The sequence below is a fragment of the Colius striatus genome, chromosome 5, assembly GCF_028858725.1.
Source record: "Colius striatus isolate bColStr4 chromosome 5, bColStr4.1.hap1, whole genome shotgun sequence".
In the NCBI taxonomy this organism is placed as follows: domain Eukaryota; kingdom Metazoa; phylum Chordata; class Aves; order Coliiformes; family Coliidae; genus Colius; species Colius striatus.
In genome coordinates, this window is record NC_084763.1 from 11,791,006 (window position 1) to 11,809,308 (window position 18,303).

At 39.1% G+C, this 18,303-nt stretch overlaps 1 protein-coding gene across 3 annotated transcripts in view; it reads left to right on the plus strand.

Moving 5' to 3' along the window:
- Nucleotides 1–18,303, plus strand: part of POU6F2 (POU class 6 homeobox 2) — a 322,297-nt gene that overhangs the window by 209,371 nt on the left and 94,623 nt on the right. For all 3 annotated transcript variants that reach the window (XM_061997033.1, XM_061997035.1, XM_061997036.1), the window contains exon 5: nucleotides 8,481–8,812. In XM_061997033.1, the coding sequence (XP_061853017.1) occupies nucleotides 8,481–8,812 (332 nt within the window). The remainder of the gene's footprint in view (nucleotides 1–8,480; nucleotides 8,813–18,303) is intronic.

An 18,303-nucleotide genomic window follows, 5' to 3' on the forward strand; every position in this document is an offset into this window, starting at 1 on the left:
GCACGGTACCCTCTGCTGCTTCCTTCGGTTGATGCTGGGAGAAAGTGACGTTATCCTTTGTCATTCTGAGGATAGTTCTACAAGCTGAGCATCCGAGGCCAGCCTTTTAAACCACAAACACTTTGATCCACTATTCAATTGTATTGCTTAAAAATAACACCCAAAACACACATACACAAAACCCCAGTACATCTCACATATAGTAACTTCACTTTTAGTTAAGGAAACATGACTCACTTCAAAGACCCTTTGAAGAGACTTCTAATAATTCCCAATCTTCAAAGAACCATTGCTGAAGCTATACCTGGATAAATATTTCTTTGTCAGAGGAGCCATTTGCCATAAACAATTATAGAAGACACAACTGCATATTTATCTGAAAGAAAGCAAAATCACTCTTTGAAGCCACTGGGCAGTTCAGCCAGTTCCTCTTGACAAGACTTTGTTCCAGAGCCTCTCATAGTGACCTTATCAGGAGAAATGTCAAGACACTCTCTAGACGGGGGGACCCAAGGCTCTCCGAACTGCAGGACAGGATTCTGCACAACCTCTTCCAAAGCTCCTGGAAGTTACACTGCCTTTGCTACAACAATTGCTACTTCAAGGCATGTTGGACACATAGTTTGCATAAGTGCCATGGAAATTGTGGTTCACATCAATAGTAGAGCATTTGAAAAAGACAAGGAGAGCGAAAAACAAGCTGCGGTTCCTGTTATTAATGGTTGTATGTGTAGAGAGTGCCCAGCCTTTGTTTCATGTCCATTAAGAGTCATGGTCATTGTTCTCTGAGTCAGCAGACTGTTGTTTCAAACTTAATTTCTTGGTGTCATTCATCTGTTCCCTGTCATATCCCTTCGGTTGTGAAATCTTACTTTGGGCTCTGTTGGCCTTCAGATGATCACTTTTTCTCTGTCAATTAGCTTCTTTCAAAGGAGTGCTGTAGAATTTTTGCCAAGAATGGGAGGTTATCTTAAATTCTGGTCCGTAGGAACATTTTTATGAGTTCAATATGGTCCGGAAATCCAATCTGTAGGAAGACCATGCCAGTCAATTTGATTTTCCATTCCAGCACTGTTCTGTTCTTAGACAATCTGGGACCAGTCTTGCTCTCTGTAGCTAGAAAGCTGTTTTTATCTGCTTTAAGATCCTGCCCCTTGATCTCTGACAGAGTAATGTTTTCACAAACAAAAAATCAGGCTGGTAAAATTAAGAGTTTACCAGATCTAGATATGGCTTGTTCAACATCCAGCCTTTGGCATTCAAACACTCACATTGCCCTCAGACTACATTATCGTGGGTTTTTAATTGCCTGTCTTTGCATGAGTCCCAAGACAACTCCCTGATTGATCCCCTGTGTCTTGATGATACCCTGACTCCAGCTAATGTTTCAGCCATCTGTACAATATGAGGCCTAAGGTCCCATTTGAGCTGAGAAAGCAAATGTCTTATTAAAGTCTAATTTCTCCAGCTTGTTCTTGCCTTTGGGCATTTTAAATAGGTTAATGCAATTTTTACAATACACTCAGGGAACTTCAGCTCAGAGTGTTGTCATAAACTAGAGGAAAATAGCCTCAATATCTCAAAATGGGAATTATTCCAAATATACTTGCCCTGATACTTAGTCAAATACTCTATCTAGAACAACTTTTTCTTCCTTTTTTTTTCCCCTCTTAAGATTTTAGTGGATTATTGTACATTTTCAGGTTTGGTAAGGGAAAAAAAAATGTCAGATTTATTTAACACAGTGGATCATTTTTCAGGGAAGTTCCAGTATTCATCAAAATGTGGAGACACCACAGGCACCTCATAAATTATGATGGTTTTCTTCTTAATACTTCCTTTTTATTGCCTATATTCTTTAAAGTGAATTTAGTGCTCATGAAAGATGCTGGATATGACAACAGTAGAAAGTTAAGCCCTCTGTCTATCTGCAGAAATGGTAGAGAGGAGCATCGACAATGCAAGTTTCTCCCCATAACCTCATCTGCATTGTGCAGCTATAACCTGGAGGAATCACCTTTAGGAAGGAGAAGACGACTCGATCTCCTTACTCTTTCTATCCTTAGCTTCTCTACTGAAAGTGCAAATAAAGATGTGAATCGATGCCATCGAAGGCCATACTCTTTATGGTCTTCCTAATAGGTATTGGAAGACCACCAATTTATTACCCTGACTGTGTGGCACACTGCTTCTGACACAGGCTCTCTGTGAGTATCTGTGTGTGAATGCATCTTCAATACATCTAATACATCCTTCGTAAGGTAGAAAATCCTCCAAAGCACCATTAAAGTGCAATGACTTTTCTTCCTTGTACTGACCTAGACTGGATTTGAACCAGTGATTTAGAAATAATATGCTCTGTATCCCATTACTAATCTCTTCACCCACAAGTCCAACCCTTCCTTTTTTTCCTTTTCTTTCTTTTCACAAAGAGAACACTAACGTATTTAAAACAACTCGCATTTTGCTCTCAAAATCCAAGCGTATGCAAAAACAGGCTGGGTATTTGGCTAACCTACCCTCATTACCCAGGAAGGAGTGTAAACACAGACTTGCATTAGGCTCTTCAGCGTGTGTATTCAATCTTTAGAAAGCTGTTTCAAAGAAAAGAAAGGCATTCACCTCATTAGAAGCGAAACAACGAGGTGGAAAAAAAAAAAGCGGGCCACATCAGTTCAAACACAAGCCCAGATGCTTAAGTTAGTTACACTTTTCAGTTTAAGGCAATGCAAATCCATTCTCCATTACTGGGGAAGTGGAAAAGGCATTAGGCCCTTGAAATGGCGAGAGCCAAGTTCTGTGCTCAGTCAAATAGGAAAAGGTTTAATGTATGATTTTCTCCTTTTTAGTCTGTTGTACGTTTTACCAAGGCACTGAAGAACATCTATGCAATTATGTAAATAGGAGGACAGAGAGTAGAGTACCACAACAGTTTTCAGACTAAAAATGTTTCTTATTCCTCCTACCCCTTCTCCCTCTTTACACAGAAACAAACATGTGCAAAACATTAATAAAATAAATCAAACATTATGTGAAGCTTATCCACAAGAGCAGAGTCTAGATACAAATTGAATCCCTGAACATTAATTTGATCTTCTGCCAAGCGCTGCAGCGGTCTTAAGAATCTGAGTTTATATTGTGAATGAGAGGTGAAAAAAGAGTCCTAATTTTTACATTGTTTTCTTTATATAAGCGTTTGTGGGTTTACTTGTATTCCTTGTTTTTTGGGGAAATGGGATTAAACTTTAGAATGTATATTTTTATTTAAACCATAACCAGAGCCATTGCCATACTTATGTAATAATATATTAGCCAGAGGCAGCAGGGACTCAATACTACTTTCAGTGAATATACTCAGGATTGGGATTTGAAGACAACCTTTTCAGTTTTCCCACTAAAAAAAAGATGTGGTCATTCCTCCTGTTATGGATCAGTCTGCTTCTTTCAGCATGATTGCATCAAAGGTGATTTTTTCCCACTACACCACTCTACTTGACAGAGGAGCGTTGTAGTTTCATTTCAGTTTCCTATGTAGGTACCCAGTAGAGGAACATATTATGTAAATGTTGTAAATGCATAGCAGCATTCTGTCCCAGGTATCCTCCAAAGGAAGTCAAGAAGGACTGTGTCCCTTACATCATAAATGTCTCTAAATGCTCAAAGAAGTAGTCTGATATGTGTGACATGTATAGAAGTAGGTGAACTGGGAGATCAGGAAGGTTGCTTTTGTTGCCTCTTGACCATCCATTTTCTTAACTCTGTTTCACTTATTCTAATGTAAATGCTTCGATACTGTGGCTAAGCATAATCCACTTAAAGTAGGATCATAAATGTGGGGTGATGCCTTGGGGAGTCTGCCATGGCACCACAGCACCCATGAAATTACAGTTAAAACTTAAGCTTTAAAACCTCTCATACCATTATGTCTTCATAATTCTCCTTACTGTCTTCTTCAATACCTGTTATATGTTCAACATTCATTTTTCTTAAGGCAAGTTGAAATGTCACACAGCTTTTGTGGATTTTCCTAAGATAGCTTGCATGCATTTTTAGTTAATTATCTCTCTTTTAAAGTGATGCACTTCCTATTGTCTTTTTTAAACATAGAAACAGCTTTCTGCAATTTTTTTGCAAGCCTTTTGAACTCTTGAATGCAGTTCTGCAAGAAAGTAGGCACTTCTCACTTAAATACATCAAAGTTTCACCCAACTGTTAGCCAGTAAGTCATAAAAAGATTCCTGTGAGGTAGGCAGTGCATGTTATCTTTTATACATGCAGACATAGCACTGTTGTACCACCTGAAATTCCATCAGACTCCAGGCTCTGCAGAAAGTGACAAATGCTAGACAGGTATACGATTTATAATGGATGAGCTATGCAAGCAAGCTCTGGGAGTTGGATTGGATTTGATTACAAACAATAATATGACACAACCCCTGCCGTGGATAGTACACACATTGTGAGAGACACTGCAATCAGGCAGCACAAACAGCAGACTGGCAGGCATGATCCAGAGCCCTAAATCCACCTTTGCAGTACACCGGCTGTATGGCTTTGAGAAAGCCTTGTCTGACCTAACAGTTCCTCTTCCAATTCCCTATCTGTTTGTTTAGCAATAACATGTTAAACAACCATACCTCACTAAGCCACTTCAATACTATTTATTGCGTGATAGTATGTTTCAAAGGAGCTTGATAAAGGAATTATATGTAAAGAAGTTGTTTGTATAATTGTGTGCGGTTGCTGGCAATGAATGTACAAACTTGTCATGAACATGGAGTAACTTTTCTCCATCAAGAAAATTTTCCTTGACGGGACTACCACCCTAGCAAGAATGAGTACACTTCCAGTATAAAAGTAAATGGTAGAGATACTGAAATTCCTATATCAGCCAACATACGAGTATTGAGCAGTACTGCATGAAAAGCTTTTCTGCTCCTATATGGGAATGACAAAAATCTCCATGTTGAGCCATTATCTGAGAGTGCTGGGTATGTCAACAGAATTTAGAAACTTGACGTTTTCCAAGTCTACTTTGGACCCTCTTCATTCATTGGAGCAGTCAGCTTGCCTGAGTGATGGCCCCTGCTCACGTTGGCAACACATAGAAGTATGCTAGTGATGGCCATTCAATGGCAGTTACATTAGCACCTCAGTAGGTTCTGAATTGCAAAATTTTAGGGTTAAGAAAACCCTACTCTTGAGACATTTTTTCCTTTCTTTTTTCCCTCTGAATTCCATCCATTGTTTTAAGTATTGGCAGAAGAAATAATGTGCAAATCAAAATGTCCATTAAACAGAGTATTGGCCTTGTGGAGAATGGAAGGTTAATGAAGATTTCATTTCTAAGAATGTAATTCAACATCTGATCAAAAGCATGACTTGTTAATGAAACTGAGGCCTGCACCATTAGGATAACCATTCCATCAAGTAAATCCCAACAAGTGCTACAATATAATCTTTCTTTCCTAAGCAGATTCATATATTTAGTAAAACTGTATTTCAGTAAGTGTGGATTTTTGTCCAATGGTAAACAAACATGTTGATGCTATTTCTGTGTGTCTGTACTTTAGAGCCTTATTTTGCAAGGCTGCTTATATCACTGTTTGGCAACATTTCAATGAAATTACCCTTAAAGAAAATTGTATGGCCTATAGGGAACAGTAATTCTAATAATACATATTAGTCTTCTGATTGCTCTGAGCTACATTCAAACACACAAAGTAAACTTCTGGCAGTATAATGTAAGTGCCCCTTTGTTTTACTTTGTCAAGAAATTTCATTTATTTTACAGTTGGGGTTTCTTTACGATTCTTCTCATGTCTTGTATGTCACCATTTTAAGAAGTTCAGACAGTGATGTTTTTTACTTTAATATCCTGACACCAGATATCTTTTGCATACTGTTAAGTTCAATTATCATAATTGACAAAAATTTGGTGACGATCTGTTTTTACACTTTTATGTTATTCAAACCACAACGATCCTTCTGTTCTGCTACCTTGTGTTATGTCAGATTGATACTTTCAACATTAGTTTAATTATTGGCTATACTTTAAAAGTTTTAGACAAAAGATGTCACTCAAGGAGCCAAATATATTCTATGCTCTAAGAATGTGTCAGTAGATAACTACCTCTCCACTTCACTTGCTTTTGCCTGTCCCTTACTACACGTGCCCTGCCCTACATACAACATAAGGCATTCTGAATAATCTGCTCTTCCAAGCCATGGCCTTTAAGGTTTTGAGTACCAATGCAGTACAAAAAAAAAACTCTCTAATTTGCTACAGAAAAAGTTTTATGCTGTCCCATTGTGCACATAGGATACAAAATGACTCTTTGTTCCTCTCCATGAGCCACATGGATTACAAGTTATGCTTCTGTGGGGCATCATCACATTCATTTTTATGTTGGAGTCTGTGGAAGCAGTAAGGGGCAGTTGTGTTTGAAGTCTTGGTTCTAGAGATCAATGGTTTGTCCAGACTGCTGAGCTATCATTGGATAGGAATGACATGCACAAAGTAAAGAGCTGATCCAGATTAGTTTTCCTCATGGGAATATGAAGAGTCTCTCTACCTCTATGTACCTACCTACAGATAGGATTGGTGAATAGATAGATATTCCTTGCCATCTGACGTGCTTCATAGTATGATTAGTGTTTATCTATGCAATTCCTTTCCTGTATACACACCTTCTCCACTCTTTGTCCTCATATGCCTTAGATTATATTTCCACTTGCTACCCTCTTGGCTTTATAGTGTTTAGATACGAGTTCTGATTGTGGAATTGATGGCAGTGTATTCCTACTTCTGCGGGCTGATTTCTCATGAGATGCCACATGTGGTTTTAACCTCATGGTCACTCTGTTTTATATTGAAACACAAAACTTCCATCAGTAACTTCCCTGATGGAAATATGTTGGTGTTACCAGTCCTCCTTCTCTGCATTATTCAGATTCTTTATTGAAGTCACATACACATGACTGTAATTCTTGTAAAGGCATATTTGCAGTTTGATTGCTGCCTCTAGTGAAATAAAATTTAGAGCAGTTACAAGAATAGGAATGGATGGCCAACAGATCTTTCTGCCAAGCCTTTCACTTCTCCTTCATACAGCCTTTCTGGCCTTAGCATTCTGCCTCATCTTTGCCCATGTTATTTTCTTTTTTTCTTTTGTTTATTCCAGTTTATGGCTCATTGATTTCGTAAGTCGGACCAAGACCTCAGGTTCATCCCCAGGGCATAGAAATCCGAAAGCAGAAACAGGGATGTTAGAAAGAAAGTGGAGATGACTTGCCTTTATCTGCCAATCCACAAATGACTTGGTGAACAGGGTTCTGACCATTAAATCTGATTGCCACTTTAGAAATAACAAATTAGATTCATTCCCAGTTTACTTAGGCTTCTACTGATGGAAATTAGAATACAGAGTGGTGTCGGCAAAGCAGTATACAGACTGCAAAATGGCCTTGTAAGCTGTTCTGCTTGGGATCTTATAGTCATCTAACGCAACCCCTAAGATCTGGGTTAAAGTTAGTAAGGCTGGAGACCTGGGTTACTGTTCAGGTCAAAACATCAGAAAGAATCAGGCTCCTGTGATGTTCCGGCTGCTACTTAAAGCTGTTCTTCCTTAGTGATATTCCTGTGGCACATTTTATGCTTTCCCAAATTTAATGAATGCCATAGTCAATTTGAAAGAGTCTCTGGGAGACAAAGTTTGCTCCTCTGTGCCAGCATGTTGACATGAGCCACCAATTTCAAAGCCTCATGTAGGACATGCTAGCAAAACACAACAGACCTTTACTACTAGGAGAAAGTGAGCAGTGCAAGTGCACAGAACAGCTACTCTATTTCACAAGAGAAACTTTATAGCTTTTAGGTGTGAATGATAAGAAGGAGTTCTAATTTCAGACACACACATTTCATGCGGTATTTTTGCTACCTGTGCACTACACAGGGGTTTTCACAGATCAGTGTTTTATTTCCTGACAACTACTGTATAGAGACATGACAAGGCTCTTTTCAGAGTATCATTCTTTTCACAGTTATGGTTTCCTCTTCCTCTTTATGTAACAGCACCAGTTCATGTTATGAGTTCTTGCTATGCTGTGCACAGTGACATCATTTTTGCCTCTTCCCTGGGCAGGCAAAATTCCCATTGGCTTTACTGGTAATCTTGTCTGAGCAAAGACTGCTGGTCTGCTCTGATGGCCATCCTGTGGGCAGAGCTGCAGCCCTTCCAAAGGTTTGCTTTTGTTGCCTCCAGTGAAGTCTGACTTGCCACAGAACTGCACTGGCAGAACCTCAGGCTATTACTGACGAGAACGTGTTTCCTGCCACATTCTGAAGTCTGAGGCCACCTGACCTCAGTGGGCAGCGTTGCCCCACAACGTAACAGAACCAGAATTTAATCCAGACTATCTTTAACACAATAGGTACTACTGAAACCTACATAACTCCTTTCACTCTCTTCAATTCACAGCTACCTCATCCCTGAACTCCCAGCTTCAACAGCTTCAGCATCTTCAGCAGCTACAGCATCAACAGCAGCAGCAGCAGCAAGGTCAGCAGCAGCAACAGCAGCAGCAAAGCCAGCAGCAGCAGCAAAGTCAGCAGGCACAGACTCCACAGCCACCCCAGCAGACCCAGCAACCACAACCACAGCCGTCAGCACCACCGCAGCAGAACCAAACACAGTCCCAGAGCCAGAGCCAACCGCCTCCAGCCCCACAGTCCTCCAGCTCCCCTCAGAAACCCAGCCAGTCACCAGGGCATGGCCTTCCATCTCCTCTTACTTCACCAAATCCATTGCAGGTAGGATTCTACATACAAATCTCAGCCTAACAACAGAAAGTGCACGCTCTCTAACTGCAAGGGAAAAGAAAGTAAAGGTTACATCTTCCAACTATACAAGCTGAGAAATTCCATCTCATACTAGTTAATCCTTACAGGCATGCAGCTTAAAACAGTTAAAAGGCCTGGTAAGTCAGAAAAGCATAACTAATGATGGTCCTAGTCTGCTTCTTTCTTAACAGTGAGCATCTTTTGCTCTTAAAATACATATTGTAAAACCCATAGAAAACTATCTAATTTTTCCTGTGGATTCAACATGTCAGCTTCACAAATGGTGTTTGCTCAGGACTCACTCTTTATGGTAACTTATGAGGACAGCAAAGTTAGCTGTTCATTAGCACAGGACTCTAAAGAAATTGAGCTTCTGCTGGTGAATGTGTGCAAGAGCTGGATAGGTTGTCCTTCCTCTTGAAATCACAGTCCTAATGTCTATCCTGCTAAGAATAAAATCACAGAATCACAGAACAGTAGGGCTTGGAACTTCTCTTGAGTCTCAGTATAGACTCTAAAGCAAAGAATGCCAGTTAATGCAATTCCTAGATGTTCACTCCAATGACATAGCTGTTTTTTTAATAGACCAACAGCTCTGGCACCCACCTTGATACTTACCTCTGCTCATCTTGGAATTCCTGAACAGAAACAGGAGAGCTCTGATCCTAACTTCTTGCACTTACTTGGATGTTCTCACACTACATTTTTTCATGCTATGTTCACATCCTGCAAAAAACAGGTTTAACTCTGCCCACAAATATGGTTTTCAAAAAACACCAGGGTAGTCTGTGCAGTGAGGAGGCCAACAAAATCTCTATTCACTTTGTTCTATAAGTTTTGAGGCCTCCCTTTAAAGGTTTATCTATGCCGCTGGATTCGGCTCCATTTCTGCAGATATTAAACTGCATTAGCTTAATAATTAAAAATCCCTTTTCAAACAATTAAGGGAATTGGTTTACAAGAAGCTGTGTTTGCCACGTGGCCAGTTAAACCTACATTAATCTGAGCTTCAACTAAATTGCATCAAATCTGATTTTATAATGATTTAGATAATAGACTTAAAAGTCCACTAGAGATGTGTGCTTGCTTCCTGAGCTTTTTCTTGTAGTAGAACATAATGTTTCTGGAGCTTCTTTTGTATATTGTCTTAAGGGCTACTTAGACACCACTTAATGCCCAGGCTATTATGCTGGTGAGGGCTTTGGCACTCTTCACTATTCGGATTATTGACATACAGAGGCAGGAATATTTCCAGAGGAGCTTCTGCTACATCTTACTGTCTTGGTGCAGCTGTAATGTATACAGACTCACTGCATACACTATATGTTGCTAAAACTGCTTGCTAAATATTGTTCAAAATAGAACATTCAAAATAAAATGTTCAAAAATTGCTTCAAAAGACATTCAGTTTTCCAAACAAAGCAAATGCACACATAAATTAGAGTTGTTGTAGAGAGGAAGTAGGCTTATCTTGGTGAAAATATCTCAAGAAGGTTGTACTAACACTCAGTCTGAAGTCTTAGCTCTCATAGCCTCTGGTCTCAGTGTAAATCTCACCTGAAGCTGAGTACTTCCAGTCTTATCCATGACCTACACTCTCTACTGTTAGCTCTCTAGGGTCACATCTCAGTTGGAGAAATACAATAAAAGTGAGTAAACCCTATGATTCCTTGCATGTGAGGTGCCAGTGTCAATGTTTTTATGGAGATACCTCAGCACCTTGATTTCTTTAGCATGCTTATCCTCACAACTGCCCTTCTGAAGGCAGTCTAAATGTGGCAGACTCATTGGAAGGAGGGAATCAAGCACTTTGAGGTGATTATTATTCAAATACTGTCCCCTAAACCTTTTATGAACTGAGATTAGAGTTAACAAAAGACATCAGCATTGCCACTGGGCTGAGTTCAGTGAGCTGCGTGACTGGGACATGCAGTCAGTTCAGAGCAATGGTCAAGGAGTTAGACGTCATTAGCTGTCAGCTCTGGCTCAGCATTAAAGAGTTATTAATAAACTAGGGGCTAAGTATATTTAATGTACTTTCCTCTGTGGTCCTTGCCATGTAAACAGTCATGAATGAAGCCAAAGTTTGTCTACAGATACAAGTATATCATGTGTTGACATCCAGAAGCAAAGCTAGAATTCAGCATGGTACTTCAGGCCCCACCTTGGCGAGGTGTTTGGCCTAGACGTCTCTATAGCAAGTGTAATATCAAGCTTCTCTACAAAATACTTATGAACTTGAAACATGCTCTGTCCTATTGCTGTAAATGGTGAGTCTCTTTAATAAGCAAACAACTGACACTCAGAAATATTTCCAGAAGAACTGCTGTTGCACTTTATATATGGTTGGAGGATCTGTTTGAATACTTTTCAAAGGCAGAGCAGTGGCAGGATTGGTCTTTGCATTCCATTTCTTCAGGGAAAAACAGGATCTAACCTGAGGACTGGATATGAAATTGTTTTCTTCTGCACTAAAGTACAAAAAAAAAACCCACCAAAACCCCTCCAAAAACAGAAGGGAGCACACATTTTGCAGCAATTCATACATCCAGTTCATAATAGCTGCTTAGAATGTGGATATTTTTTGTTATGTCTAATGTTTTAACTTAAAAATGAGCATAGAAAAAAAACACAGAGATGTTATGGCCTCTAAGGTAATGTTCTTTATGAACTAGAATGAAATAGGTTTCTTTTGAAGAATATTAAGGGAATAAAGATCAACTAAGTTAAAGTTTGACAGCTTAAATTTCATTTCTGAATTCTTGATTTTTTTCATGTGGGCTTTATTCTCTTACATTATTCAGGATCTGTCTGAAAGATATTAGTTTAGAACAATGCAACCTCAAAAAATTGTCATGGAAAGTCAGTAATTCAGGAGGATGATTGTGTTTGTTTCAAAAAACTCTGAAGGATAACAGCAATTACATCTCAAAATGTACAGATGCTGTCATGTCCTTCAGAAGGCAAATTAAATGAAAGTGACTTGCTTAGGTGTACCTGGGTGAGGTACTGTTGCTAGCTGATCGGAAATTAATAATACCAGTACAGCATACACCAGCTAAAAGTCTCAGAATGATTCTTTTCAGATATCTTTTGTTATGCTCTGGTCTAATTTTATCACTACTGTGTACTCAGTTTAGTGGACTGGATTGTAGTTACAGAACTATTATTTTTAGGAAGTCTTATATTGATTGAGTAGAAAGATGAAAAAAACTCACTTTAGGTTCTGGATTCTTTGCTGACATCAGTGATGATGCTCCAGATGTACACTGGTAAAATAAAAAGACTGCAAAACCAGGGTCATCACTGATTTGCAAAAGACAACACAACAGAGGAGAATTTTCCAAGACAGAGCTTTTTTTCAAGAGGCAGTGGATGAGGTAGATGATGGTAATTTTCAACTCTTCATTTCAAAATGGTGGAATTCCTCATATAGGTAATCACAATCTGATTTTTACTTTCATTTTATTCATTGACTGAGACAAAGGAATCCACAAGTGAAAGACAACCTATCTCGTGGTGTAAACTGGGGACTTAAAACCTTTACTTCTGCAAAAATACACTTCTCCAAATATGCTTTTCCTGTGAATGTCTGATGTCATTACATGGCAAACTATATGGATTCTTGAATGGTCAGCATGCTGCAACTTCAAAGCATTGTTAGCACCTCTTACAGAGTTTCCATTCAATTAAATTTCTGGAGCCTTAAGATCTTGATTATGTGCTATATAAAATCAGATGAGCCAAGTCCTGAGCAGCCAATTATTCTGCTTGACTACCAGAATATGGTGCTTTGTATCAGCAATTTGTATTTAACTGGCTCCAAATGGACGTTGTCTTCTGGTGCTGACACTCACTGTTATGTTTCAGTGGTATGGATGAGTATACCTACAGCCAGATCTACAAAGGCAGAGCTTCACTATAGGAATAGAAGAATTCCCAATGAAGTCTTCTGTTCTGTTTGTGTGCAAATGGGAACAGACAAATAGGAAAACCCCCAGGGACTGCCTCAATCTAAAATTATTCTGACCATTTCCAGAACTCCTTCCTAAAGCACCTATTTTCATAGAAGCCTGCCTACAGTAACTGCAGCAGATGGAAGATGATGAGTGAGTGAAAAATAATAAGAAAAGGAGAGAAGAAAGGAAGTGAGGAGATGACAACAGCAGGAAAATCTTCCAAGTGATAGCAAAACCTAGGACAGCAAAACCAGAACCTCCTTCAGATTAAATTTTCATACTTATCTTAAATAATGTATTTGGAACCCCAACACTTTTATAACAAAGGAGAGAAGAAAAACAGAAAGGCTGAAACACTCAGCTGTAAATGAGGCAGAATGTGTACACAGATGCCCGAGGCTCCAGCAGTCACAAAAACCAAACCGTCTCTTCCCTTAACCCAACCTCATTTACTGGTTAGCTTCTCATTAAGGAAAAATCTGCTTTAAAGAAATACATTTGCATGCGTTTAAGATACTAAAGAAACAGCTGAGTCTCTGTTGAATTGAAGAAGGCAGTTGGGATAATTTTGCAAGAACTATAGTCATGAGCTGTCTCTATGTCTGTGTTCACATCTAAGACCTGCATATTTTTCTCATGCTTATTAAATCCTGAGGTCAAGAAAACCTGATAAAGATTGACACCAGTAATTCTACTGAGGATTTTTTTTTCTGTTTTGCTAAAATTATCTAGCCTTCTACCTGAATATGACACTGAGCAATGTATGATTGAATCTGTTCCCAAGTTACCTGGTTAACAGTTTGACAAAGAAATATTTTATAAATGTAGTACTTTGAATCCATTTTCCAAAATTACCTATTTTTTTGTATCAGTAGGGAGTGAGATATTGCACAGCACAAGGCAACAAGTGATATAGACATGTATAGCAGCCATTTATTCGGAAAGTTCATGCCCATCACCTGCTTAGAGTGAACCTGCTGAAGTGCTGATCTTAGATGAATTTTCAGAACTTACTGGCAAGACCTAGATCTCAGCTCTAAACTAACAGTGTGGAGACTCCCCAGCTATTGAGTTGAGCTTGGTGAACTACTGAGAATAGTTTGCGTATTTCATTCCCTGCTCTGCTCATTTCAAACAGGTCCAGAAAGATTTAAATATCTTGTTCTATTGTCAGTTTTATATTTCTGAATATTCTTACAATATTCTAATGGTTTTTGTGGGTTGATAAAGATGATTTCATGAGTGTAAGAAACAAATAATTGTGTAAAAATTTCCACTAGCTAGAAAGTCGTGGTCGTACTGATGTACCAAACACACTTATGCTTATATACCCATTGCAAATACTCCTGTGATTCAGATGCCCTGCTTTTGGTTTTATGCTCTTCCTTTTGCCACTGCAGTGATTCTGTGAACTACACATTACTGTTCAAAAACTAAGAGCCTTGTTTGAGAAATTGTTGGCTTTGAGTTTCAGTGCATCCAAGGCCTCCTTTCTTCTTCTCCTCTCACCTGTTTGGGGCACTTCCATGATCATCCTCATCCCTTCTGGGTCTGCCAGTCCAATATGGCAACATGGCAGTTTGTCCTCGCTGGGCACTCAGCTATATTGTGCTCACTAGCCTCGGTGCACAGCACAGAGACATGCAAGCTGGTCTCCTGGCATGGCTAGCGTGACTGAGGGCTGCTACTCTTTGTGTCTAGCTGGAGATGAGTGAGCACCATTTCCACAGAAAGGCTACTTTCAGTTATGTGTAAGACTGGATCCATCCATGGGACTGAGAAGAGTTTCAGATCTCAACTGTCCTCCTTCTTCCTGCTCACTGCTTTTTTGGGTCTTTGAGGCATTGGGACTTCACACTGTAAAGCTGTTGAATACTGCATTTAAACAGCACAAAGAAATGTTTAAAGGTTCTCAAAGAGACTTTATAAGCAAGTCTCTACATTCCCTGAGGAAACCTCTCAGTCAGAGTACTGGCTGCCTGGCCCATCCAAATATAGTCTGCAGGTGTTGCTATTTTCAGAAGCACAAGGAGTTCTGGTGTCTGACTCACATTTAAAGAGAAGGAAATTAATCTTTGAGCAAAACAACTGGCATTATTAGCACCCAAGGGGCAGAAGCTCAGGCTAATATAGGAAACCATTTGCTAGAGAATTCTCTGAAGGAGAGAAAAGTAAAGCTGTTTGCCCAAAAAGCTCTGGCTTCTGAAATGGGAGCATTTAATAAACTCCCTAAAGCCACTGAAGTATTTAATAAATGGGAAAATAAATAAATAAATAATAACCTTCCAGGACATATTCGGGAAAGGATCCATATTCTACAAGGTGTTCTATATCCAAAGCCCCTCTGGGCAGAGAGGAGGACCATTGGGAGGACACATCCCCTCAGATACTCTTTTAAATTCAGTGGATCTGTTTTGCTAGCATTCGTTTCTCTTAATTTCTCCCTTCATTCCTATTTCAAAAACTTTTCAGGAAAACAGAGACCATCCCAATGCATTACCTTTTTTCCCCCCTTTTTTTTAATAACACCTCTTTGTTATAAAGCAACACAAAAATAGAAAGAAGAAAAAAAGTGACAAAAACCTGTCATCACAAGTTTCTACTTCTCTCTAGTTATTCAACTTGGAAGCAAGCAGACCAAGTGAACACAGAAAACCTAGTTGGTTTGTTGAATCTGATTGAGAAGCAATATTCTGCAAGCTGTGTAGCCTCGGTGTTTTACCCTTCAAGACTCCTTGTACTTAAAAAGAACACTTAAAAAGAAGTTGCTCAGTTGCTAGTAACTGCCTTAAAACAAAACTAAACAAAAATCCACTCCAGACTGTGTTTTAACTTTTAAAATTAAGCCTTTTTCAGCATTATTGCTGAGATCTGCACGTCCACTTGTGGATTCTGTTGGTGGTTTTAGCAGATTCGGTTTAGGGCAGATGTTTATAGAAATAATACTACTTTCTCTTTTTTATTGGTAGCCAGAATGTTTTGAAAGAGTGACTAAGCACAGGCCTGGAGATTATGAAATTTGCTTAAGTGTTAATGGGTTGATTGCTGAGTTACAGCCTGCCGTCTTTACTGGAAATTGATTGACTGGTGCTGCAGGTCTTCACACTTGACGCTCGGATTTGACTCGAAAATTCTGCCAAGTCTTTTACTCTGAAATTTATCTTAATTAGATCTGAAAGACCTGCCACAGCAGAATAGTCACACCGATTAAAATGAAAAACAGGAGAAATTACTGATCAAATTAATCATAATGTCGGGTTACAGCTGTAGGTCTGATGTAATTTGCCACTCCAGTGAGTTACATCGGCCCAGGCAGAGGAAAGAGAGCTGGTTTTACGCTGATCCGTAACACCAGGCAGCTTCGGGCAGCCCATCAGGACGTTTATTCCATTCATTCTCTTGGCTTATTCTGACCTTAGTGCTGCAACTAGAAACAAATTAGGCAAAAGGAAAAAAGTATACCCTTTTATCCAAGGGGTTGCACTGGAAACATGAGCTTTCCAAATCTTTCTTATTTCATTTTTCCCCTTTCTCCACCAACCTTCTACTTTTGTTTGAAGTAACCAACAATTAATTACGTGGAAATTGGAAAATTAAAAGGTCAGAGGTTACCACTTCAGGGACAAGTCAGAAAATGTGTCTTTCTGAGAGGTCCTAGAAGGTTAGGATCTGAGGAAATTAGGACCATTTAAGCAAATGGGTGTATAGCAGCATATGAGAAGGCACGTGCTACCAGGTAGCAAAACAACAATCAGACTTGACATCTCATAGATGTGACGATCCTAACATTTATTTCACAATGCTGTACTTGTAATATACTGCACTCTATTGTAACTTTTTTAAAACAAACAAGCAAGCAAAACAACAAAAAACAAAACAACAAACTAACCATGTGCAAACCGCTGGTCAAATCCATGTTAGAAGGAGATAAGTTGTGGATCTTAAGGGGCCCAACCACAGAATTTTCATCTGGAAGAGAAGTCTCCTGCAAGTTCCCCAGTATTCATTCCACCAGCAAGAGCTGAAAGATTTCTAGGACAATCTGTCTTGTAGCACCACTGTATTTTTTACTGCTGATCCAGGACAAAGTCAAGAAATTAAGATATTTGCTACCAGCTGAGAAAGGAAATTAAATGAAAGAAAGAGAACAAGTAAGAAGATGAGCACTGTGAGTCTCAGGAAAAAAAAATACATCTTTCTTTTGAAATGCACTCAATTTTTATTTTGATACTGTAGTACCTTGAACTGACCAGGAATTTTCTAAGTAATTTTTCCTTTCCAAAAATCATGTAATTCCTTGGTTCCTACTCTGCCCAAAGTTTCATTTTTATTTTCTATTTTAGCCCTGGAAAACTTATTACATTGAATTACCTGAAAAATAGTGATTTAACTAAAGAAACTGAAAACATTTTAATTCATGATGATGATTTGAAATCTGCTGAAATACATATTTTTCAAATGCAATTGAAAAATTTCAATATTCCATCTTTCATCTCCATTTTCATCAGCAATTATGCCTTAAATTAGGAGAATTTCCTGCAGGGAAGGAATTTGACTTATTTCTGATAGCTTAGGTATGATCAAATATCCTGTGAGGATTCCAGCTGGAGAACCAAGCTAGGTTATGTTCATGAAAGAGGTTGGAAGACAAAGTTGAGTTTCCAGAAGAGAAAACCTGATGTAAGAGAATAGCACATCATATATTGCTAGGATTATGCTTTTACTAAAAGGATGATGGTGGCATATTTTGGTTCTTAAAGGAGATTAGATTCTTTAAAGCAGCAATCACATCTGCAACACCTTTGTATAACTCTTACATGCTTAAAAAACATCAGGGAAATAGACAGACCTGGGAGGATCTTTGCAAAAGTACAGATTCAGACCTGCAAGGATCCTGGGCTCTTTGCAAAAATACAGATGCTATAAAGAAAATCCTAAAATATGGACCTAGTCACAGCACAAAGTGGTACTCTCTTGTAGTGATGGACAGTAAATTGATATTAGAAGATGATTCTGAGTGAATGTGATAACAAGTGATATAAAAATTTATAGTTGCTAGTGCTCCACTGTGGTAGCCTTATAATCCCATTTTCAACCTGCTGGATAGCCAAACCTAGCTAGAGTGCTGACTCTTTCTCTTCTTGCTCTCCTCCCAGTTTGCACAGTACTATCTTTGTGGATCGGTGACTCCAGCAGGAACAGTACAGGAGGTGGTAGAGGGCTGATCTCCTTTGGGCCTTCCTCCAGTGGTGGGAGACACTTCACAGAGTGCCAAGCAGAGCTGCCAACGTGGGTCCTCCATGGGCTATGGGACAGGGGTCAAACCATGATGACTAGGGCTGTACTGGGATCAAGATCCAGGAAGGAGCAAGTAAGGATAAGTCAATCTCATTCCCAGGATTCATCTGTGGGTGTAGCTTCCATCAGTGTAGAATTTCTCAGAGGCAGGGATTGATTTTAGGGAGGAAGAGGAAAATGTTGAGAGGAGGAGAGGGAAGGAAA